General features: G+C 36.5%; 1 protein-coding gene across 1 annotated transcript in view; it reads left to right on the top strand.

Moving 5' to 3' along the window:
- VIPR2 (vasoactive intestinal peptide receptor 2) overlaps nucleotides 1-25060 on the top strand; it is a 47312-nt gene that overhangs the window by 20426 nt on the left and 1826 nt on the right. The window contains exons 5-12 of the mRNA XM_057416477.1: nucleotides 10669-10766; nucleotides 13269-13410; nucleotides 15779-15929; nucleotides 16846-16906; nucleotides 18223-18292; nucleotides 21179-21270; nucleotides 24466-24595; nucleotides 24682-24723. Of these exons, the coding sequence (XP_057272460.1) occupies nucleotides 10669-10766; nucleotides 13269-13410; nucleotides 15779-15929; nucleotides 16846-16906; nucleotides 18223-18292; nucleotides 21179-21270; nucleotides 24466-24595; nucleotides 24682-24723 (786 nt within the window). The remainder of the gene's footprint in view (nucleotides 1-10668; nucleotides 10767-13268; nucleotides 13411-15778; nucleotides 15930-16845; nucleotides 16907-18222; nucleotides 18293-21178; nucleotides 21271-24465; nucleotides 24596-24681; nucleotides 24724-25060) is intronic.

The raw sequence follows: 25060 nt of genomic DNA on the forward strand, positions 1-25060 counted from the left end.
GTGCCTGCGTCTTCGCTGCTGAAAGAGTTTCCGTTATAGATCCAGTTAGGTATTTATTCATGGGTTTTTTTTTTGCCATCTTTTAGGATATGGACTTGTGTCTTTACTTCAAAGGGGACTTATTTCTATACATATTTTATATTTATTTTTATATATGCGTGCACACAGACATATATATCTTTCCAGATATGCGTCTGTTGGTGCAGTTTTGAATATTCTAGAAAAGGTCTAAATGATAGAGATTGGTGAGCAAATACTGAACAAGCAATTTATTAATAGGTACTGACTTTTTATCTAGAAAATGCACTGAATTGGAAAAGCTTATTTAAAAATACCATAAGCGTGTCATCTATTATTTTTCTGCTGAAAGAACTTGTCTGCTTCCACAGGTTGCACTGATTTTGCTCAGAGTTAAAACATTTAATTTTTATTCCATGTCAAGTGGTATGTTAGCAGATTCTATAAAAAGAAGCAATTTGCATTATCACATCAAATCTAAACATTTATTTATTTCCAGTGTCTTTCCTATAAGTGAAGTAGCTACTGCTAACCTTCAACATAAAGTTTCAGGTACATCTCAGTTATTCAAATGATTGCTTTTTTTTTTTGTTTCTGTTGAGCTCATGGCAGCACAATGGCAAAATGTCTAGCTTGAGTTGACAGGTTAGAATCACACATCAAAGTGTGTTAACCCAGCCCAGGCCTCACTGGATTGTTTGTATTGAGTCTAAATTGAATCCTTCCCTCTCAACAAAACGTAGTGCAGGGCAGCCATTTACCAATGCCTTTTCTGTGTGCCTGTAAGTCATGCTATATCTATTGACATTACATTCTGCATTTTTCATTACTTTTTCTGTGAGATATGATTAAGAGACCAGTATTTCTTAACATAAATACAAAATCATCTTCCATTGACTTCAAGTGAGAAGACTAGGCCTGAATATAAGCTGATATTCTCTGTTACAGAGCACAGTGTGAATTCTATTTATTAGGTGCAGACTGTCCAAAGATACTGCAGTGAGAATGCTCACATTCACCAATGCACATATGCTGGTGCTCACTTACACAAGCAGCTTTGAAGGTTTGTGCATTTAGGAAGTTGTCATCTCTCCCACTGGGGCTAAGGAGCTTTGAATATGAAGATACTCTTACTGACATAATTAAAAATGAATGATGCTACTGTTATTAAGAGATACTTAAGGAAATACTAGTCACATGGTTTTGGGTGATGTTTAGGATTAGGCTGAATTGAAGAAGAAACATGGCAGAAATGGGCTATCATTAATTACTTGTATAAAGATTATTAAATACCATGAGGAATACCCATTTTATTGTATGTATTTTTAATAAATTCTATTTTTATCTACACTATTCAAAAAATGTGTAGAAGTGGCTCATAAAAAAGTGAATTGTCCACAATATGTAATCCATCTCTTTATCTCTTTATATTTAGTCTAAGTACTACAGGATTTTAGAAATGTCTACTGTGCTATTAATTTTGCAAAAGGAAAGAGCTAGGGTTCTTTATTCCACTCTATTTGCATTTACTCCTTTCAGCGTTTCTAAAGCACTGAACCCATTTGCTAATCCCAGTTCTGATTTTACATTGTTTGTACAGTGTAAGGTTTTCTGATGATACATTCTTCTAGAATAAATATTTGGATATTATGGACTGTGCTCTGACACATGTATCATGAAAATGATGTAAGATCACAAATAATAATATAGTTATAAGTAATATCTGTGAATACTACTCTCTTACATACAGCATTTACTGTAAGGGTGGTGAGGCACTGGAATAGGTTGCCCAGGAAAGCTGTGAATGCTCCATCCCTGGCAGTGTTCAAGGTCAGGCTGGACAGAGCCTTGGGTGACATGGTTTAGTGTAAGGTGTCCCTGCCCATGGCAAGGGAATTGGAACTGGATGATCTTAAGGTCCTTTCCAACCCTGGCTATTCTATGATTCTATTACAGGAATATCCTAGGATGTTCCTGTCACTTAGGATGATAATGATCGTGAATACTTTAGTAGTGATCAGTTATATTTCTGGTTAAATTCATAAAGAGGTGTGAGTTTTTCTTTTATGTTAAGGGTAACTTCTGGTCAATAGCAAAAGTCCTTTGGACAAAGAAGTGCACCCTGTCTAAACTTCAGAGCATTTTGCCCTTCAGCACTGACTTACCCTTTCACCCCTAGAGGTCCTTCCAAACCAAGGCTGAGGTTGAAAGATCCACAGGGTACCTGTCAACTCTGCCCAGGAAGCTTCTGTGCTATGTCTGTTATGTAAATATTCGGAAGACTCCTGTCTCCTGAACTTGGTAAAAATAACATGAAACTAACTTTAAAGGAAACATCAGCAGAAAAGGCTGTCTGTCCTGAGAAAACAAAACACAAGTGTGCTTAAGAATAGATTTTAAAAAAAATTGTATTGAAGATCACACTACTTACACAAATTTTCACCAATCCTGTTTATTTTTGTGTGTGTTTTTCTGTGCCCTTTAAAAACCTGTTAACATTATGTAGCCACAAAAAAAGAAGAAACATCTTTATAGTCTGGAAAGAAGTCTGTAAAAGTTTCTATAAAATTGCTCTGAAAGCTGCTGATGTCTGCTGTGCCTAACCACCGAGTTTAGTTCAGTGGTTGAAATGTGAATGTTTTCCTCAAAACTTTTAAAGTAAATCGTTGGATTTCAGTTTTGGAATCAGTAGTGCTCAGATAATCACGTGGATATTTTGCAGAGACCAGCTGTTCTCACTAGTGTTGCAAGGTTTGTTAGACTTGCAGAATATCTCATATCATTTCATATGAATGACTTGAATCAGCTTTGAATGCAGTTAAAAAATCTAAAGGGGTTTTGGTATTCAGTCAGTTGTTCTGTTTTGCTCAATGCATGCCTTCTTTGCACTCATTTTAGTCCTGCCAACCTTGAATATTTTAATTAAGTTCAGAAGTTAAAGCTTTTTTGAGACCTGATGAATTACAGTTCACAGAGAATAGTAAGTAAGAAATAAAATATGACCATCTTACATAACAGACATTGCTTTTTATGTGCTGTCAGATTTGGTATTTGGTATTGCCTGTTTCTTTTGTAGCAATACAATCTAAAGAGTTTGTTTCAAAATGGTACCCTGTAAAATACAAAATAGTGACAAATATTTAATAGCTCTAGCTGAGTCAGTATTGATCTAAAATAATTTCCTGGTTTTCAACTACCTCAACACAATTCAGAATTTAATTATTTGTCTTTCTGGGGGTTATGTATATTAAATAAACATATAAGTTCAGAACACCATTTCCCAACTGATTTGTAGAATCACTAGGAGTTACACAGGTCTTACATGCAAATTAAGCAACTTCTATGTCTTACGTTCATACAGGAAATTTATGCAGCAGTATGATCACATCCTCTTTGATGCTGAGTCTCATAAAGCGCTTGCTGATAAGAAACTGAATTTTTTTCTTGCTTTTGAAAATCATAATACCTAAATTTAAATAATTATAATTTTATTGTAATGGATTCAAAATGTAGTAGCGCTTACTTAGCTTTGCAATAGTTTGAGAAGCAGGGTTAATTTTTTGATCAGTAGAAAGTTTTAAAACACTTAAGATATCTAATTATTATAATACTATGACAGTAAAGTGGTCTGAAAGAATGAAGTATGTTCATTAGACACAATATCAAGTGCAGAATAGAAAATAATTAAAAATCTCTGTTGTATGATAACATAATTTCAATTGCATAATTATTTCGTATTTGCTTCTACTTTGAACAACTTGACCCTATGTTCAGTGTTAAGGTAACGTCAAAGTACTTTTGAGTGGTTAACTGCAATCCTGACTTACACCTCCATATAGCTATTTCACGTTCACCCGTTTGGCAAAGCAGACAGATTCAGTCCTGCTGACACTGACAGCTGTTGTGCTGGACTAAAAGTACACAGGATTCTTGTTCTGATTTTAGTCAGACTGTTTGTTGTAGGGGCCATGTGTGTATACAGAATGCCAGAAACATTATCTTAAATAATATGGGGTTTCCGTTGGAAGTCAACCTCTTCTATTCTCCCTAGAGGGACAAAGTGACGGGAGTCATTTCACTTGCAGCCTGCCTGACAGTTGTTGTCAAGCTCAGAGCACATGCCTAGAGGCTAAATTAGAGCCACAGTTACACCACTATGTCTGGGCAACTGATGCTTTGTTAGAAAGTTCATGTGGGGTTTTTTTTCCATCATTAAGAATTCTGAAATCAGATACAAATAAGACAGGTCCAGTTTCAAAAGATTCAGTCAGTGGCTTATTTTTGAAATAAAATCTAGACAAATTTTTCAAGAGGGTATGGAATGGTAAAAAATATTAAAAAAAAAAAGTCAATTTTTTTTTCATTGGGCTTGTTTCAAACTGCCCAATGCTGAAATTTAAAATAGACATCTTGGATTTCTTTAATAACGTACTATAAAATCAGTCTGCAGTATTGTCATCTGCAAGATACACTTTAAGAGAAAAGCACAGGGTGTTTTGAACACAAATAATGTCTGGAGTTCACAGCAGCTAGAATTGGAGCTGTACGCATGGTGTGCACTGTGCTCATTTTAGATCTGGTGAGAATGGCAACTCCTTTTGACCAGTGTCTCCCTTTGAATAAGTCTAAATTGCAACAGAAGCAATGCATTAAAAATTCACTAAGGCTCAAACTCTGGCTACCCAAAAACTGCAGTAGTTTTACTGTGTGGTTTTGAAGTAAGCTGAATTGACAAACATAGTATTTAATTTTATTTATGTTTACTTGAATTATGTTGTTTTCTGACTTTGAAAATATACATCATCTGAATGCATACAGAGCTGTATTTACGTATTAAAGCCCCTCTCTATTGTGAGAATGGTGCAGATTTCAGTGGCTCTTAGCGCATCTGTTTCTTTACTGTTCAGTACTGGCCTGCATTTTATTCTAACTTAATTGTATTCATGCACTTTATTTTAACTAAACAGGAACTCTGTAATCCTGCACATGGAAAACATCTACAGGAGGGTAAAATTGCTTATCCTAAAATCAACTTTATAGAGATCTCGAAAAAAGTAATTCCTCAAAAAATGACAAAAATACTCAGTTGAATTACATAAACCAGATAAACTGGAGTGTTGTTACTCAGTGAAATGGATTCCAAGAAGAGGGGAAGTAAAAAATATATTGAGTTCAAATTGTTCTTGACATGAAACAACACAGAACATATAAGCAGAATCAAAGCTTTCCCATGGGAACATTGGTCTGACTGCGATTTTCCAGTAATGACTCTGGTCCAGAATCATTTCTATAAACATCTTAGTGCATGCCATATAAAGACTATAGTGACTGTGTATCATTAGATCTGTAAATCAGTTGATACTGTGTTCTTAATATCTGACCATATATATAATAGGTGCTGTGTCTAGGATAGGAACAAGAGGGTGGAAAGATGCAGGAGTAACGTGAATCATTCTGAAATGAAGATGGGAAAAAATAGGGAAAAACTGAGCAAAGGCAGTGCAGACTAAACATAAATATAAATTTAATATACTTGGCACCAAACAATTTATATATTTTCTAACCAAAAGTTTTCAAGGCAAGACAAAAATTAATGAGAATATACAATATCTCTTTAGATCTGGTATGCTTGGGCCTTTTGAAGGATTACTAACATCATAAAAATACAATAAATAGATGAGAATTATATGATAACAAAAGTAGTGACTGTTTCATAAGCTGCAAACTTGTTGAATTGCAGATAATTGCATCAGAAGAAATGACTGGAAGACACTTGTTCTTACCCTTTCAGAGTAAAAGCCGAATGCAAATCCTTTTACCTTACGCATCAGGTTTTCTTATCTGGTGGGCACTTACTCGGCTGTGTAAGCGTAGGTGTAACATCAGAGCAGGTGCTAGGACAAATTTCTTGGGCCTCAGTCATGTCTGTACCAACAAAGTCAGACACATGAAATTCTTTCCAGTTGTTTACATTCACATTCTTACCACATATTTTAAACCCTGAAAGACTGAAAATGAACTTGCAAATCCAAATTCTTAAAAGTTAGATATTTATTAGAGATGTAGGTGTCTAATTACTAGTGTGTGGAAACAGGGCTTGATGTTATTGCCTAAACATAGGTATCAAGTGCCATTTGACCGGCCACAGCCATTCCAGGAAAGAGGTCCTTTGTCACATGTTTTAGATACCCCAGGGCATTGCAAGTAGTGCTAGATGATTAGATTTAAGCGAGTAGGTACAGTTTGCTTATTGTGTCAGTGGAACTTATGTTGACCAAAACGTGATGTTTGATTCTCTATTTGTTTTTCCTTCATGTATTAATATCAATGATAATAAATATCAATGAGTTGAGGTATTCTGTCCTGACAAGCAGAATACACTTTGTCTGTGATTTAAGATATTTAAGATATTAAATGTAAAGGTGCTGATACAGCTTAACTGAATCATTATATACTACAGTAAGATGTGTAGTATGTTGGTGTTTCTGTGTGTTCTACAGCCTGGATTAGTCACTCAGAACCATAAGGACATACACCCATAGTATAGTCTTTAAAATCCACTCTCTGCAGTAGATACAGAAACCCTTTATTTGACTTAATAGTGGAGGATGTTATGACTCATTTTTGAGAAATGAATGTTATATTCAGCGTCAGGTAAAAGCTGAGGACTTGAGTAACGAGCTCTCAGAAATGTCAAACATGTTCGAGAATACTTTTCTGTTGTTGAAAGGAAATGTGCAAGTTGAAATTACTTTTTACAGTTGCTGCAATCTTCTATGCTTCATGTAAATACAGGATAAGTAGTCACTAGCAACAGAATTCTGTAATCAAAATTACTAATATCTTTATTGTAAGCTAAATGTTGGGGTTTTTTTACAATTCAAATACATTTAGGATCCCTGCATCAAAATAAGTATTTCTAGTACTGTCAGCTTCCTAATAATTTCTGTGTATCATATGTGTGCAGAGTTCTTTGCAAAAACTGCAGAAAAAGGAGCTCAAGGCTGTTGTGTGTTAACCCTGACAGGCAGCTCAGCCCCATGCAGCCACTCACTCACTTCCCCACAGTGGGATGGGGGAGAGAATCAGAAGGGTAAAAGTGAGAAAACTCCTGGGTTTACATAAAGACAGTTTAATAGGTAAAGCCAAAACTGCATGCACAAGCAAAACAAAACAAGGAATTAATTCACTGCTTCCCATTGGCAAGGCGGTGTTTAGCCATCTCCAGAAAAGCAGGACTCTGTCACACATAGTAGTGACTTGGCAAGACAAACACCAGAACTCCAAATATCCCCTTCCTCTTCCTTCCCCCAGCTTTTATTGCTGAGCACGGTGTCATACGGTGTGGGATATTCCTTTGGTCCATTGGGGTCAGCTGTCCTGGCTATGCCCCCTATCAACTTCTTGTGCTTCCCCAGCCTCCTCGCTGGTGGGGTGGAGTGAGGAGCAGAGGCGGCCTTGTGTAAACACTGCTCAGCAGTAGCTAAATCATCGGTCTGTTATCAACACTGTGTTCATCACAAATCCAGACCAGCACTCTACACAAGCTGCTGTGAAGGAAATCAACTCTACTGCAGCCAAAACCAGGGCAAAGGCCTAGCCCCAGTGTCAGCAGTGAGACTCAGCACAGGAGAGTTTTTTAATGAAGCAAGGAGGTTGCAGGAGTAAGACTAATATCTAGCCAGAAGGAACTAATCTTAAATCTGAATGCTTTTCTGTAGCATATGCAGAGAAGTATATACTTCGGTCAGTTTAGTTATCAGTTTAACAGCAAATGTGTTATTTGGCATGTATCAATCTCACTTCTTCGAGTTATTTCTGCTCCTTAGGCAAACCTAGGGCTGTCTTCAGAGCAGATCTTAAAATCAACTCAGAGCACACTTTGGCTGCTCAACAGCAGAAAGGGACCTTATGGCTGCTTTGTGCTTTCTAGCACAATAAATAAGGAAGCTGAATAGGAGGGAAGAAATCATTTCTACTGGGCACTATGAAGGGCCAGGAAACAGTTTACACCAGAAGTCCTGTCTTAAGTGCTTTCCTTTTGAAAGCTATTAAAAAATACAAAGGACAGGAAGCCTGTGGTTACTTTCACATGTTGGGATTTTTTAAGCACCTTGGTATACTATTCCCAGGATAAGAAGGTGGGAAAGGTGTAAAGTTGTCCCTGTGTGCACTCTTCCCAGGTGTTGTGTGTGTTGCTTTAGGATATCTGGGCAGACCCGTGTTTCTGCTTTGCAGTAACATGATGTTCAGCATCATAGTTACTCTTAAAAGTGTATCTCTGCAAATCATTTCTTTTCCGTGAAAGTGAGCAAGTCTTCCACTCTGTATTTAAACAGCACAAATTTATTGCCATTGTGATTTCTTTTGTAAATGACATTTATCTCCCTCAAGTTTACGGTATTTACATGGTGCATGTTAAGAATTTTTGATTTAGAGGCCATTCAAGCTTCTATTTGTACGCTCAGTAGAAATGTACTCAGTAGAAGAGGGGTCTGCAAATGCCAAGGAGATGGTAACAAATAAAATGTATTGTGGAACTGCTGTGCATGACTGGTAAGCTTTACAGTGTATTTGCAACTCCTGATGTGGACGAGGTCAGGAAATAGAATTCCTTTTTTTCCAGAATACTGTTGATGGGGGGCTGAGACTGCCAGATTGTTTAGTCATTTATCGAAGCATCCTTTATCCATAATTTTGCAGAGCAGGTCAGGTTGAATAAATGAAAGAGGGTACCCGAAGTATTTGTGGTTTCTTGGTGCCATGGGGTGTTGTGATTGCTGTTGAGGTACTGTTTATCACTCTCTTCCCAGCAGATTGCCTGAAGACAGGCTGATATTGCTTTTGCTATGATAGAAACCAAATTAAAGCAGCATAAGGATGGTCTGCAGTGCTTGTCTTTAGGCACAGGTTTTAGTGCTGCCCAAAAATGAACTGAACTGGGGAGTATAATTTTGCCTTTCTAGCAGGGAATTGAAGGGCAGTTCTCCAGAACTGATTCTGTGTACAATTACATTAAATTTGGGAGGGGGAAAAAAAAAGGGGGCAAAAAAATTGTATTTGAAAACAATTTTAGAAACGTTATTCAAAAAATATTGGACTACTTAAAGTCCTATTTAGCAAACACAAGATTCATATGAAAAACCAGGATCTTTGAGGGGCATCTGTCTAAGTGCAAGTATTTGTATACTTTGGGTAGCTACACTTGAATTATTCACTGTAGGGCCTCTTCACTGTCTGTAGAAATATATCCAATGCAGTCTGTGTTGACTGCTTACATAGATACAAGATGTGCTTCCTAGAAGGTCCTATGAAGAGACCCTGCACTGCCTTAAGTATTTATATTTGCAGTGTAGACACACAACAGTAGGTGAAATAGAGCCTACAATTCATGCCCAAAGAGAGTCCCTAGAAACGCAGTGAAGCTTTGCAGATATCTAGTAGACACTTTATAGAGAGAAGTAAAGTAATACTTCAGGTTTTAACATTTTAAGTAGCCAGGGACACCAATTTTTTTTGTTTTAAAGGCAATAGTTTTTCAGAATTTTAAGTGAGGAACTTTCTCATGTTCATTCTAATGATGCTGGAAACTCCATTAAGTCCGTATGATATTTGCTAAGTGAATGTCCAGCAAATTTTATCATGAATCAGGATTACTAAAGTTACCTCTATGTTTGGCCTTTTAAATGCTATAAAAATAAATATATGGAGTGATTTGCTTTTCCTTTTACAATCTTAGTTTAAGTATTGCTTCCTTGCCACTTTTTACAAACACTTCGAGAAGGTGAGTGATATAACCATGTGCACTAAGAATTACAAGTCTGTCTGTTATACATAGCACATTCTACACTGCTATTAAAAAATTTCATAGCGTAGTAAAAAAATTCACAGTTTTAATATTTTGCCTACCTTGACTGGAAAATAATGTCAGTATAATGATGTTTTTGTAGGCATAAATGAAGAAGCAGCTTAATTCTGAGAATATTTAGTATTATATTTCTTGAGGATTTAATGTAATATGTAGCTGGTAAATGTACAGATAATTGCAGTTAATCAGCGGGCTGTGCACTTCAGTCTGCTTTTTCTCTGTTAAAAAATATCCTTTCCAAGTTTTAGCATCTAACTTTGCTAAAGAAGGATGTTTGGGTCACCATTTAATAAAGTATTTGAACATTTATATTAGGAAATTAAGGATACTTAAGCCTGCCTTTAAAATTAAAGTTATGTATAAATGCATTAGAAAGTACACTGTGGTAGAAGGACTGAGAGAGATTCTGTCTTTCAGAGATAATACATTCCTCAAACTGTGGCTCATTTTTCCCACTTTGATTGTGTTTATGGAAGTTGATAAATTTGATGCTTTGTGTGACTCACTGACATGGGATAATCAGCTGAAGTTTTACCAGCTTGTGTGCCTAAGTTTTGAGTTCCTGAGACTGTATTCTTTACTGAGGTCATTTGGCTTGAGATGTTGCATTGCCGAAATATTTTGGAATGAAGATGAAACATTCTCATCCTGTACTGTAGAGCAAAAAGTGAAAATAATGCTATTTATGTAGCCTTCAGAGCTAGTTAGTGGAAAATTACATCATTTTACAGTCAATTTTACATACCATTAAGTGGTTTCTGCATATATATTTTTCTGTGCAGGTCAACTTCTACGTAAGGGTGAAGGCAATTTATACCCTTGGACACAGCGTATCTCTGATTGCTCTTACAACAGGGAGTATAATTCTTTGCCTTTTCAGGTATGTACTTTCATGAGTAAATACAAACAGCAATAAGACGGTTTTAACTTTGCCTGATTGCTCAGATATTTAGGAAAAGCATCGGGTTTACACTTCTCTGCACTGAATATGTGCAGTTTTTTTAAAGAAAAAAAACATGGAGTAATGTGAGTTTAATTAATTGTAGGCAATGTGTTTATGACAAAGAAGTGGAAATTCTTTTTTAGGTACTACAATGTAACTTCTGCAGTCCATTAGATATTGTTTATGTACTGTCTGGCAGAACAGGTACCGCCTCAGGTCTCTGCAGTTGTTCACAATATCAGTTACAAGCACATGAAAGACACAACCGTGTGGAAAGAAGAGTTGTTTCTGAAGCCTTCCATGTAGTTGCAATATTCTGCTTCCCATTTCTTCCAAAGAACTGGCCTTGATTTTAATGTTCACAGAAACATCATGTGTGTTCTTATTGTTGTAAAGGACAAATTTAGAAGCATTGTAAAAGGAAAGGAGTTTATATCTGGCTAATCTTTTAACCTCAAAACAAAGACTTAGAACGTGAATATCTATAAATACCTTGCCAGACTAAGCTGACAGCATTTTTCAAGTTACTATGGTGCCGTTCCCCACATAATACTCTATTTACTTATTATAATTAGAGCTAATTGGTAACTTTCCAGCGCAATATTTTTGTGTTGGAGGTTGCCAGTTTTTCAGGCACATTCTTCCTTCTGCAACCTTAATTTATAAACAGCAAAGCTAGTCATTTTGATTTAGCCAAAAGGAGCTGCTTTACTCTTCTTAGAGTGCAAGTTTCTATTTCTTCATTTTGAATGTCTGTTTTAATATAAAGTTTTAGAAAAGTGGGACTAAAAATGATTGAAAATAAATAGTATTTTTCAGGTATTTTAAAAAAGGTTAATTTGTTCCAATAAATTGTAGAACAGCATATTTCTATGTAACACTGACATTCTGGGTCTTACTATAGACCTTACTACCTTCAGGGTTACTTCTGTGTAACAAAACCTTCCAAACAAATGTCAGTTTGTCTGATACATGTTTCTTTCCAAGTAGCATGATCTGAATCTCCATCATTTCAGTAAGATGTGCTCTCATGTGCATCAGCTGTTTGTAAATGTTCTTCACATGGTTGTTATGTATCAAGACGTAGTCATATCAAAGCAATAAGCATGATAGCTTTTGTTTTATTGTTAAAGAACAGCATTTCTTTGTTATTCTGAATCATCACACATCACACATATGCTCACTACCTCCAAAATGTTGGTTTCACAGCCTTGTATATATCCCACATTTATTATTTCAGCTACTTCACTGGTTGAAGAACTAATCATCTAAATTAGTCACTCAAGAAAAACATTTTCCTCCCTTTTGCAGCTTGCATGTATTTCTGAATTCCATAGGAGCATACGCTGCAGTCCAACATAATAGTGGTATATCAGTTTTTCACAGAACCTGTTTCAGCAAAGGACATGCATAGCCATAGAAATAACTGGATTTTTGACAGCTGCTTTAAGTTCAGTCTGGTATTATGTCCTTTGCCAAGCTGGGGGTTAGCAAGATGGATTTGTTATTTATTTCCCTACACTCACTGTATCCTTGCTTTAATAGTTTTGGAATGGATTATTTAGTGTTCTTTGGTAGAAATCAAAATGCAGAGACTACTTGGAAGCTGCCAGTGCACACCACCATAATATCCTATTGCATCTTCACTCTTCCATTGCCTGCTCTTGCTAAATTGCCTTGGCTTCTGGCTTTTTTCCAGGTGCTGCTATTGACCAAAAAAACCTCTTAGCATTTTGGTTTCTGGGGATTTGCTATTAAAAAAAAAAAATAAACATAAAAATTCTGTTAAATGGGAAGATCTTCAAGGGAATGTCTTTTAAGTGAAAAGCCCTCCATTTATGTCCTGCTTCCCCTGAGCACTTACTTGGGATGTCTGATTCGTCATTTGTTTGTCAGGCTTTCACACAGCTGCTGGACTAAAGAAGAGAAGTTTCACATCTCCCTGGGTAGAAAGGATAGGCGATCTAATGTTTTGACTGCATTTTGAATTGTTCCTACATACTCTCATATCACAGGATGAAAAACCATTATGTAGCAAAATGCAGGAGTTAAACATCAAATCAGCAACTATAAGTGAGAGCATGTCTGGAATATATCCAGGATAACCAAAGTTTTATTTGCAAGAAAAAAAACTGGGATGAGTGCACACACAGATGGATATAATAATCTATATTTATTGTCAGCATATTTGAAGTGTGGGAGAAATACCACTGGGATCTTTTGGTCTGCTGAAAAGGAGTAAGAGATACTTTATTTGTGTATTTTGGACAGCCCACAATAATGATGAGAATGGTGATAAAAGAAAACAGCAAGGCAGCACTGTGAATATGACAGAGAAAAGGGTTCACATTACTAAGAAATGACCAGAGAGTAATAGAAGTCTGTTCAAGAGCTTTCTGACTCAAAATCTAAAATGCTGGTTTTTAAATCTCTTCTTAGAAAACTTCATTGCACTCGGAACTACATCCATCTGAACCTGTTCCTCTCTTTCATTCTGAGAGCAATCTCTGTTTTAGTCAAGGATGATATTCTCTATTCCAGCTCCAACACAGCTCACTGTCCAGAGGATCAAACCTCATGGGTAATAAACCTCATTTGCTACCTACCGTTGTGTCACTGATTTTGTCTCCCACTTCCTTTTAAATGTTTAGGAATACTAATCTGGCAATGTAGACAATTCTGCAGAGAATATAATGACTAGCAAAATGGTCTGTTAGAAGTAGACAAAGAAAGAAGGCTGAAACACAAGTAAGAGAAGTTACTTGCAAACATAAAGTCCATGAAGGGACAGCAAGTCACCTGCTAGAACAAATCATTACCAGTTATAGCTCAGAATAAAGATGGCCACTGTATTTATCAGCTGGGAGAGTTTAAGACAAACAGGAGTGCCATCAGCTGGAAATGGTTAAAGGCAGTTTTGTCTGGAAGTGTTGCAGCAGCTCTGTCAGGGGTCAAGGAATTGGACAGGTGTCAATGAAGAGAGCAAAATGAGTCAGGGAGTTAAATGTTTGTAGGAGTTGTCTTTATTAACTTGTCTATACTTTTTGGCTATGACAGAAGTGTTGCCATCTGCATTCTTGGCAATCTATTTATTGCATTTTCATGCACAGGTTTAGAAAAATCTTAAAGTCTTGCTGTTAAAAGACTGATCACTATATGATATTCTGCATTTTCTGCCTCCATTGTTTCAGTGAAAAGTGTTGTGAAGAATCTTACAAATACTGCTGAATACCTTCTGAGTTTAATTTACTGTAGTTTAAGCTTGTGAGAAAAAAGTGGAAGGTAGATATTTCTGTATCAGTGGAACCATATTGTCCCAAAGTATAAAGTTCTTAGCAGTGACTACCCAGCCGTATGTAAGAATTTGTAATCTGGGATATTTCTAATGAAGACCGATAGGCTCTAAGTTAGTAGACCCAAGGAAGGCAAAGTAGTTAGTAGGCAGACTGCCAAGGGTAATCAAAAGTTCTTAGGTCCATGAAAAATTAGCCAATGGAAAGGAAATCTGGTGGTAAGTAATCATAAGTATAGAATTTCAGCTTGCATTTTGAAATGTTTTATTTTCTCCTTGTTAAATATTCTGGCCCATTACTGGTCTGCAATGGATATCCCTTCAATGGATACAGAATCCAGAAGTAAGATTAGTCTTACAGACTGAGGTGACTGTTTCTCTGGGTTTATGTCTTTCTCACTGAACAGTTTATCTCGTCTGCTTCAAGACTTTCTCTGGACATGCCTGTCTCTCTTCGCAAGCTGATCAGGAGCTAGTTGGCTAGTTACTTTTGTAGGCAGCTAAAATTACGCAGCTAAAATTAATCGAAGCCTTTGGGCTCTTAGTTGGCGATATAGGCATCTACACAGGCATATGTATAGGCACGTATTATAACTTGAGATGCACTGAGATATATCTGAGACACCAGAAGAGGCTGATGGATACAAAGAAGTATCTCAAGGTCTATGCCCTTCTGGCTTAGCAGCTGGTGACTGGAGTGCTTGAGGGCATCTCACTTTATAATAGACACCTATATTTAGAAAGAGGAATCAATCACTAAAAGAGTAAGTTACCTACTTGGGTATTTGGCGTACTTGGAACTTTAATGGAAACAGTGGAGGCCTGAAGGGGATTTAAAATGGGGAAGGTAGTAAAGCAGGCAGAAACTACAAGTTTTATTTAGTCCATATTGTTTAGTCTGTTAAATTCACCATATCGTCACATTTCACAGCTTAGTCTCAGCAGAAACATTATGTTCAATTCTCACATCTCAAAGTCCTGCTGGAAAGTACAAAGTAACAGCAGCCAGCACTGTGGAACATCATCAGCACAGACATCTCAAAATTAATTCTGAAGGGCAGCACACAGACTATAAGTATATTGGGACCTCATTTTCTGATACATGCTTATGTGTTTTGTTAATTAAGAAACATTAAAGCATTTTCTAAAGGGAAAACATAATTTTTTGAAGTCCATTCAACTTTTTCTTCTAAGTCTGTGTATTCATCATGTAAAGTTATATTTTTCACTCAATTTCCCATTTAGCCTTGAAAAATTCATAAAGCAGTTTCTTTGTTAAGTTTTACTATATTAGGAAGCCAGCTGGAATTTTAATATATTTATTAGCCACTTAGCAGATGATCATTTAATATAATAGCCATTCATTAACTATTGCATTTATTGATAACTGTCACCTTTTACAATATTTATGCTATGAAGTTTTCAAATTTTCTGAGTGAATTTGATATAAGAGCCATCTAAATTTTTTTTTATTATTCATTTCTTTTTTATAAATACAGTCACATTTACAATTCTCAATTTGCTTGACTGAATAAAAATATTTCTACTGGACTTGGGTTACTAGTATTACACGGCGAGTTAAGATCTATAGGCTATATAACAGAATAACACAGCATCTTAACCTGCAACAACTTTGATCCCTATTCTCTTATTGCAGGTGGGCTGCAAGGCTATTTTGGTGTTTTTTCAGTATGGTGTTATGGCAAACTTTTACTGGCTCTTAGTTGAAGGACTTTACCTTCACATCCTCCTTGTGCTGATATTCTCCCCCAACAGGCATTTCACAATCTACCTGCTGATTGGATGGGGTAAGAACTGAACCAATGGGATTCTTTTCTCTGTATGAATATGTTAGTCAGGTTCAGTATTTCATACCAAGGTAATCACACCATTTCTGTTGGATGACTCACACTCAGTTCATTTCCACCATAGGTTACAGCCATTGTACCGTGGGAGAGAGTGGGCACAAAACTGCTGAGGCATAACTGCTAGCTTGCTCCTTGGCATGGCTCTGACTTCTGCCAATCAGCACGAAGATTAGGGCTTGTTCAGGATATAGGATGGTGCAAGGACTGCCACTTCAAAACATACCACTCAGGCTGTCCTACTTTGGGAGGAAGTAGAAAGTTTAGCTGCACAGCCACAGGCTATGTTATGACATTTGCCTTTTTGAAAAGCCCAGTAATATTGTCCGAGTGGTTTTAAATACATGTATTCCTTTCATTTCCAGAAAGAGAAATGATATTTATATGGAGCACTTTAAAGTTTCCAGTAATAGGTGGTCATAAAAACATTTAGGTATTGCTGGGAAATGGGAATAAACTAGTGTATGGAAATTGTTCCTTATGAAATGATTTACGCTTGGGGTTTATGTCGTAGCCCTTGGAAGTGTGTTGGGAATGTATAACTTGTATCTACCTCTCTGTAGGTCATTCTGACAGCTTGAAAGATGTATAAGAAAGGCATGTTCTTTGTGTATTAGTCATTATGGCTGCATTTTTGTAAGAAAGAAACCTGCAGTCTTTGTAATACATTGCTTACATCACATAGCATCAGATGGGCTTCTCCTTCCAGTCACTAAACTGTTTACTATATGATGTATATTTGGGGAATAATTTACTAGTAGGCTGAACTGGTTTTGGGTTTTTTTTTTTTGTTTGGTTTGTTGGTTTTGTGGACTTACATTTTTGTGATCCTCCTCTAAACCTCATTGGAATTTTTCAGGAATTCCTACCATATTCATTATTACGTGGACAGTGACACGAATTATTTTAGAGGACACTGGGTAAGTTGTGGGGTAAAGAAATCTTAAAACCTCCAACTGCACCAGTACAACCCTTGCCTTGGGTATGGTGGTGTTTACTCAAAGGCAGTTTGCTGTTCTGAAGGGGACGAGCACAGAAATGGCAGTAAAGGGACAGGTGTTTAGGAGCTCTTCGACATTTTGCTTATGCTTGCTGTTTATTTGAAAAACTCTAGGGGCAGGAGAGGGAAGAGATAGGTTATAACTAATGTTGCCCCTTGAGGCCCACATTTAAAGCTATCTGCTTTGGAAGTCATGATAATACTTAAAATGGCAGTGGGGTCCTTGGGTTCAGTGCTGTAATACAGTGCAGTAAGGTGCGGGGCATTCCTATTTGCTAACTAGCAACTCTGGATAACTTAGTGTATATATAAACTACATTCCCAGAAGTGAAGCAGTGTGATGTAAACATGTGTAAGATGCACAAAGTCAGGTAAAACCATGACTAACTAGAGGTAGGCATGGCTTCTGGCATGGGAAGTGGAACTGAGATGAGAATTTTGTAGGAAGAAGAGACTTGATGCTCCTGCTGGCCCTGAGGCATGGGAGAGCATTCCTAGCTGGTGGGACAAATAGTTTTCACACTCCTTTTTTCAACCTGACTAATGTTTTTCAATTGATTCTGTAATTAAAGTGAACAGTCAAGTCCTATATAATTTCTAACTTTTCTTTGCAAGACCTTTATCATGTAAACTGAAGACTAACTCCTTTTTTCCTTTGTCAGTATGGTCACAGTTAGAGGAACTCTGAAGGATATTGCACTTGCTTAAGATTAATCTTTCAAAGCACTTATTCTGAGAGCATTTGGATGAAAAGTGCTGAGCCCACAGTGAAAATTAAATTTTCCATTTTTCAGACAAAGTTTCAGGTTCAATCTCTCATTTTTCTAAACCAGCTCCAGCCATCTTTAACCTAAATATCCCACCAGGAATTATGTCATTTTAATTGTATCTATGTGTCAGTCGATTTAGATCTTCCTACTAGCCAGAGGCTGATTATTAAGTGCTTTTTGGAAAAGTGTCCTTACACAAAGTGAAACTGAGCTTGGTTCCCCTAAAGGCCAGTGTACTCCATGATTTTTAATGGTACAGTATAGTGTGCCTGATGTTTTAGCTTATTAGAATACACATTAAAACCAGGGAAATAAAATCAGAAAAAGATTGAATGCCAAATTCTAGGATAGAACAAGCATTATTTTAGTATGTTTTGACTTGTATATAAGAAATTCTTCTCCTTACAGGTCTTGCTTGCCAGATGATATTAATGTCAACATCATTTTCCCTCTTTTCTTTCTATAGTTGCTGGGATACAAATGAGCATGGTGGTCCCTGGTGGGTTATACGAATACCAATTTTAATTTCTATTATAGTAAGTAAACTTTGAAGCATGAATTATAGATCAGTTCAGCATTGTGCAGTGCATATAGCCGTTATTCTATCACTTCACTACAGATGGGCAAGAATTCTGTTTTAATGAAAAGAAATTGTGCTGTAGGAGGAATGTTAAACAGATGCCAAGGCCATTAAAATTTGTTGCCTTCAGAATTTATCTGCCTCCAATTAAATGAGCAGTTGCTTTTATTTGTATGTTGTTCTTTCTTTAACATCTCTCTTGTTTATTAGCTGAAGGGGGAAGGATGTGTGCAAAAATCTAATTATACTTCAGTGAATTGTAAATTTGATTTTGTGCGTAGACAGTCCTGCAATTGAGAATCCGATATTATTGTAGCCATAAAAAAAGCTATGCCTATGTATATCTTCCTTTAATTGGTAGCCTACTGAAATGTATATTGAACATGAAGTATTTGCAAAAGAGTATCATTTGAGAATGCTTCTTGGGGCTTTTCTTATGTGGCTTTCATTAGAATTACTGGAGTAGCAAAATAAAATTCCTGTTCACTGTGATGATTGTTTAATTTACTTTGGGCATAATATACTCTGGTTATATGCCCATTTCTGAAAATAGTCACAGTGCAAATTAATACACACTTGCTTTAACATTTTTGTCAGAAGAAAATAGGGCATTATTAGATTACACAGGATTTTAAGAGTGCACATTATGCTTGGGCTTGCATTTCATTCTGTGCCAGCTGAAAATCATTTTGAGAGAACTTCTTATCATCTTCATCAGAATGAATTCTACAGTGTTTAAAGAGAAAGCAGGATAGGCCTACGTGTGAAATGACATAAGGACTCATGGAAAAGATACCTTATGATATGAAGAAATGGGCATGCAACAGAAATACACCATGAAGAGAAAAAGTGTACCTCAAAGGAGATGGAGAATGGGGTATAGTCTAGAGTGGCGAAAATGTGCTGAAAGATGAAAGTAAAACAAACTACGTGATGTTTACACAAAGATGAAAGTCTGTTCTCTGGATGTTCAGTTTAAACAGCTACATAGTAGACAGCTGAGACTTCATGTGCCAGAAAGCAGTGCTTCTCCAAAGTCTTAGAAGTTATCAGAAGTTATCCAAGTGCTTATTGACAGACTTGAATTGCAGCTGGATCTTAGCAAAGACTGGGAAATTAATTTTGAGCTAAGAAAATGGAGTACTGGTCAGTCAGCAAAAGTCCACTATGTTAGAAACATATTTTGCAAATGACCTTTTTTGGGTTGCTGGGTGCACATGCTTAGCATATGCTGTCTCCTTGCAGATATGTTTCTTCTCTTAAACAGCATGTTTTAGGGTTGAGAACAACTAAGGATCACCAAGTGATTATGCAGTGTATAGTGTGTGAAGCCACTTCCTTCTCTGATAAGATGATTTTGCAGCTGCTTATCAACTACAATTTGCATTTGGGAAGTTAATCTGTGAAAGGGAGTTATAAAAGCAGTGATACTCACCCTTTTAAGTAATGCGCCTTGTTGAAGCATATCAGACTACAACCAGCATGTTCATTGTGGCAACTTTGCACAGCATGAATTCACAGAGCAAGAGGAGCTAATGAAACGTCAGGTAAAATTGGGTGAAAAACACAGCAAAGGAAATAGATCATTGCAAGTTGTTTGGATAGGTGTTGTGAGAGTCATGATTTTTCTCAATACAAGTATGATGTAGCTTCCTCATACTCTTTCACACAGTGCCTTCAGTCTGCTCGACAGTGTAGGAAGACTGGAAGATTCAAAGAGAATGGTGACAAGGGTGACCAGCAATAACAAATGGCTTGAGCAGTAGGAAGGACATCTGTGTAAGTAGTCAATGGGGTGAACACAGGAAAACGCTGAAAGAATCTGAATTTCAGGAAAATAAAGGAGAGCAGAACAACTAAGCTGAGAACTCTTGATTGACAGTCTTATGTAATGGCATGAAAGCAAGCTCTGGGTGTGGCTGATACCAAAAATCTTCAAGAGGAGGAAGAAGAGTGAAGAAAAGAAGAGTACAATAGAGCCTGACTGCAAGGATGATGCCATAAATATACTTTTGAAAGACAGCGGAAATCAAGAAAAGGTTTTTAAGGAATAGTGGTTTAACCACATCAGATTTAACAAGAAGTCTGCTTAGTCTTCACGCCATATTCACTCTCTTCCACTGATTTCTGTGTTAACTCCAAAGTTTCACTGCTTAGAAGATCACACTTCCTGTAAGGTTATTACCCAACAGTAAACAGTGTTGTGAGAGCAAGTTCTGAGGTGACTCTTCAGAGTGGGCATGGCTTCAGTTCACAGAATGATAGAATAATAGAATGGTTTGGGTTGGAAGGGACTTTAATGCTCATCCAGTTCCAATCCCCCTGCCTCCGGCCGGACACCTCCCACTAGACCAGGTTTCTCAAAACCCCATCCAGCCTGGCCATGAACACTGCCAGACAGAGACTATTAAATGTCAAGGTGGCAATAGAAGATCAACATTGTGTACAGGGCTCACATTTTCCTTTGGGCTTCTGGTTGTGAATCCTCATGAGAATTCAGGACAATGCTTGATTGCACTAAATCACATCCAGTGTCCCGTCCTTCTAGGAAACCTGCCTTCAGCTGAGATTTTGGAAGGAGGGCAATTCTAATAGCTAGGGCTTTCAAAGGCTTTTGCCAGGCAGACTAGAAATGGTGGTCATGCAGAGGTGTGCCGAACGTAGCAAACCTAGTGAGGCAGAAAACAGACAATAGATTTGATAGTGTAGGACTTGATGTGTTCTGACAGGAGGCACACAACATCCACTGCTGAGTTGATAAGTCTGCTTTGATAGGCATTTCTTTGTGCTGCACATTGAGTGAGGAAGTAAGAAATCACCATTATATTTGTTTTCTTTGCAGGTGAATTTTATACTTTTCATTAGTATTATAAGAATCTTACTGCAGAAGTTACGATCTCCAGATGTTGGAGGAAATGACCAGTCACAGTACAAGTGAGTCATATTTTCAGATATTATATACAGAACCAAAATAATATCTGTAAGATTTCCTCTGTTGAAACCTGCTACCAACAATTGCTGTGATACTGTAATTACATTTCATTCAGAAATACTTTCAGTTGTGGTTTAATAAAGATCTTGTCACTATGCTGAAATAGAGATTTACATAATTTTGTGAGACACTAAATTCAATGAAAAATAGGCAGTTTCATGAAGACCAACAAGGCACTCTTGAATTTGATTTTAATCAATGAATGAATATGCTGATGCAGAAAATACGGAGTAATATCTTTTAATGTGTAAACATGTCAGTTCAACCTAACAAAAGTTTCAAGATCTAAGCCTCTTTGCTTTAACCTCCTAAAAGCATTTTTTTTTTAACTTTTCATTTCTAAAATACTTTTGTTGTAATATTTGCATACATTTTAAGAGTTGGAAATAAGATACATTGTTTCCAAACAGTAAAAAATGAAATATAACATTTTATATTGATTTAAAATAACATCTTTATTTTTCTGGAGGAAAGCAAGGACTTCTGATTTTTTACAACTTCTTTTCTGTTTAGGCTTTCTCCTTGGTTTTGGTTTGAACATCAAATCTTAACATTATTTCCACAGCTTTAGTATCAAGGAATGGGGGGGCAATTTAAATACATTGCTAAAATTGGATTTGTTCTTTATTATATTTCTGTATCGTTTATTGTTGTTTATTATAATAGCTGCTGGATATTGTAATTCTGAATCAAGTCTCTGTTGTATTAGGTCCAGTTTTAAAGCTCAGACACTGAGTTTGACACTCCAGGATATTAATATGATATTTCAATGATAAAACCTAACATGAACACTGAAAATTCAATCCCGTGCAAGTGGCATTTGAAAATGTGCTCCTGGATAACATCTTTTCTTCATTTAAAAAATACTGAATTCCTATCCTAAGAGCAGATAAAACATGGTGTGCTGAAGTAAAGTATATCTTTAAATCCAAGAGAACGAGGACTTTGTGTTTTGTAAATGACATGACACATTTGATGGAAAAAGTTCAGAATTCTGATGCACCATGGAAAAGGTGACATGACTAGATTGACAGGAGGCTTCGCTTCATAGAGCTGCAAGGGTCCTTTTTTCTGTTTGCTACTTGGATTATCTAAACACATGGCAGAAACAGATCAACCTAGATAAAATTATGCAGTTGCCAGATTTTTATTTAGCACTATGACTGACCTATGGACAGGACATCCCCTCAAATTCTCGTGACAGGAACTTTTCTGCTTCCATTGGGTATTTATGTAGTCTATGAAAATGAGGCATTCCCTTCCTATCAGTCCCGTCATTTTCCACAGTTTACTGTAGCACTTCATAGTATAAATTGTTCATTAATAGCAACCTTGTCCTTCATTATTCAGCCCTGTGAATATTTTGCTTTTAGCATTTGATTGCCTGATTAAGTTTGGATTGGATGGTCTTTAGCTGATACCCATGGGAACAGTAGATTAACCTCCTCAAGAAATACTGCATTTACAGAGCAAATTAAAGGTCTGGAAAGCTCCTTTTTCAAAATGCAAATGCATTTTCCAAAATACAGAGAAGAACAAGGCTAATTTTTATGTCCCTTTCCTTCACTAAAATGGAAGTGCAGTATAGAGCAAGTGACATCAGCTAGACAAAAAAAATATTAAACCAAGAACTAAAAGTGAAATATGAGTCTAAAATGAATACGAATGCAAATCGCCATTTTTCTTCCCTTCCTCTGTCCACTTGCTTGTACCTGGTTCCATCCTTTTTGTTGCTCAGTTTGCTTTTGCAATGGGTAAGGTTAAGTTCAAATTTAAATTCAGTTTTCTATTACATTTGGGAAACCAGGAAATTTGCTGCCATCTTTATCTCATCCAGTTGTTAATGCATTTCTTATGCTAAAGAAATCCTATTTGTCCCACTTCCTGGTAACACCTTTAGATGTGAGGGGTTTACTATTCTTGAGAAACTTTGCTGTCAGAATGTATGTATTATTTCCATATATTATTTCCACATAAACAGATGCAGCCTCTGGGGCATTATGAAGAAAGGAAGGCCATGAAAAATGACACATACCTTTATTTTCTGTTAAAATAGGTGAATTCACAACAGCATCCTTTCATTGTTGAATCAAGACAGCAATGAATTAAGGGACTCAACATTATAACTTCTTGAATTTTATCTGATACTGGAGACGCATAATCATGCATGACTGGCCCTGAATAATATATAAAACTGATGTTGTTAGATTGAAATAAGTGACAGATGAGGGATAATTAGCAATTCATCATTTCAGTGGTTTCACAGGCAGTTTGTCAGACCTGCTCTGCTTCATAATTTAAAGTTCTCCTTCCTTCAGTAGTGTCTTGTGCTAAAATGTATTATGTAATTGACATCATTAAAAATTAGTTAATGGTATATGCCCAATACAATCACTGGAGTTACGAGATTTTAGCATTTGAGGGTAAATCTGAAATTGCTTATGAAAATCTCACAGTTAAGATTATTCTGGATTACATTTCCTAGGTACTGTTTGCAAACCGTGTGTGTGTAGTGTACATACTAACCATTCAGCTGCACATTTGAAGGAAAATAACATCAATTAATTTCAAAAGAGAGCTTTTTCTTTACATACAAGAGGATTTGTCAGCATAACTGTGCAGGAAGGAATTATTTCTTTCCACTCCATACCCTTTATGCAAGGTAAAAAGTACCTTGAAATATCTGCTTCTGACACTTTGTTGAATAAAGCGACGGAATAATGCGGTAAAACCCAAACTCCAAAAACCATGCTATGAAATCAGGCTAGCAACTGGATGTCTATCAGAGAGACAGAACAGAGGGTATGTCCTACACCCTGCTGTTGTACAGAGGGCACCTGAAAAAGGGTTTTTTGGGTTAGAGAGGCCCTGCAGCCTTTTACTGGCTTTTGGAAGAGTGAAATTTAGCAACATCAAGTATAATATGAAATTGCACACATTAATTTATGAGGTTACTATAAGGCTAATTGCATAGCAAGCCTGAAAGGAAAACAGTTTGCATTAAATGACTCTTACTAAGACTGTTTATAAATCTGGAGTTATGCGAGGTTTATGTAAACAACATTGCATTGGATTCTTATCATAGTAAAACAAGAGCTTATCATTAAACTCCAGCTTTTTCTCTTTTATTTACCCAGGAGACTTGCAAAATCCACGTTGTTGCTTATTCCATTATTTGGAGTTCACTACACAGTGTTTGCTCTATTTCCTGACCGCAGTTCCAATTATTATAAAATAATCTTTGAGTTGTGTTTGGGATCTTTTCAGGTAAATTTTAAAGCTTTTATTCAAAAGGGGTTTGATTGACCTACGTTGGTGCTGCCTGCTAACAGAGGAATATTGTCTCTTTCCAGGGGTTGATTGTTGCAGTCCTGTATTGTTTTTTGAACAGTGAAGTAAGTCTCATCTTTCCTACTGAGGATGTTAAATATTGCTATCAGTAAATGTATGAATTCCCCTATAATTCTAATCTGATACATAAAGCTGGCTTAGATACTTGCATTACTATTTATATAATATATATGTGGTAGTTTCTGCACTACAGGAGAAATTAGTGAATTGGGGTAAAGAGTTAGAGCTGTTTGAAATCTAATTCCTTATAAATCAAGGTGTTAGTAAGTGCATCTTCTGTTATTTAGCATGATCTAATTCTAGCTCTGTTGCAAGCAATGTCGGTTGCGCAAGTGAGGTACAACAAGCCTAGAAGTTTGTCCAGAACTTGAAGCACCATTT

This window comes from Pezoporus wallicus, unplaced genomic scaffold (genome assembly GCF_028554395.1).
Source record: "Pezoporus wallicus isolate ANWC-B61680 ecotype Strahan unplaced genomic scaffold, APGP_CSIRO_Pwel_v1 contig_3847, whole genome shotgun sequence".
Taxonomy (NCBI): Eukaryota; Metazoa; Chordata; class Aves; order Psittaciformes; family Psittacidae; genus Pezoporus; species Pezoporus wallicus.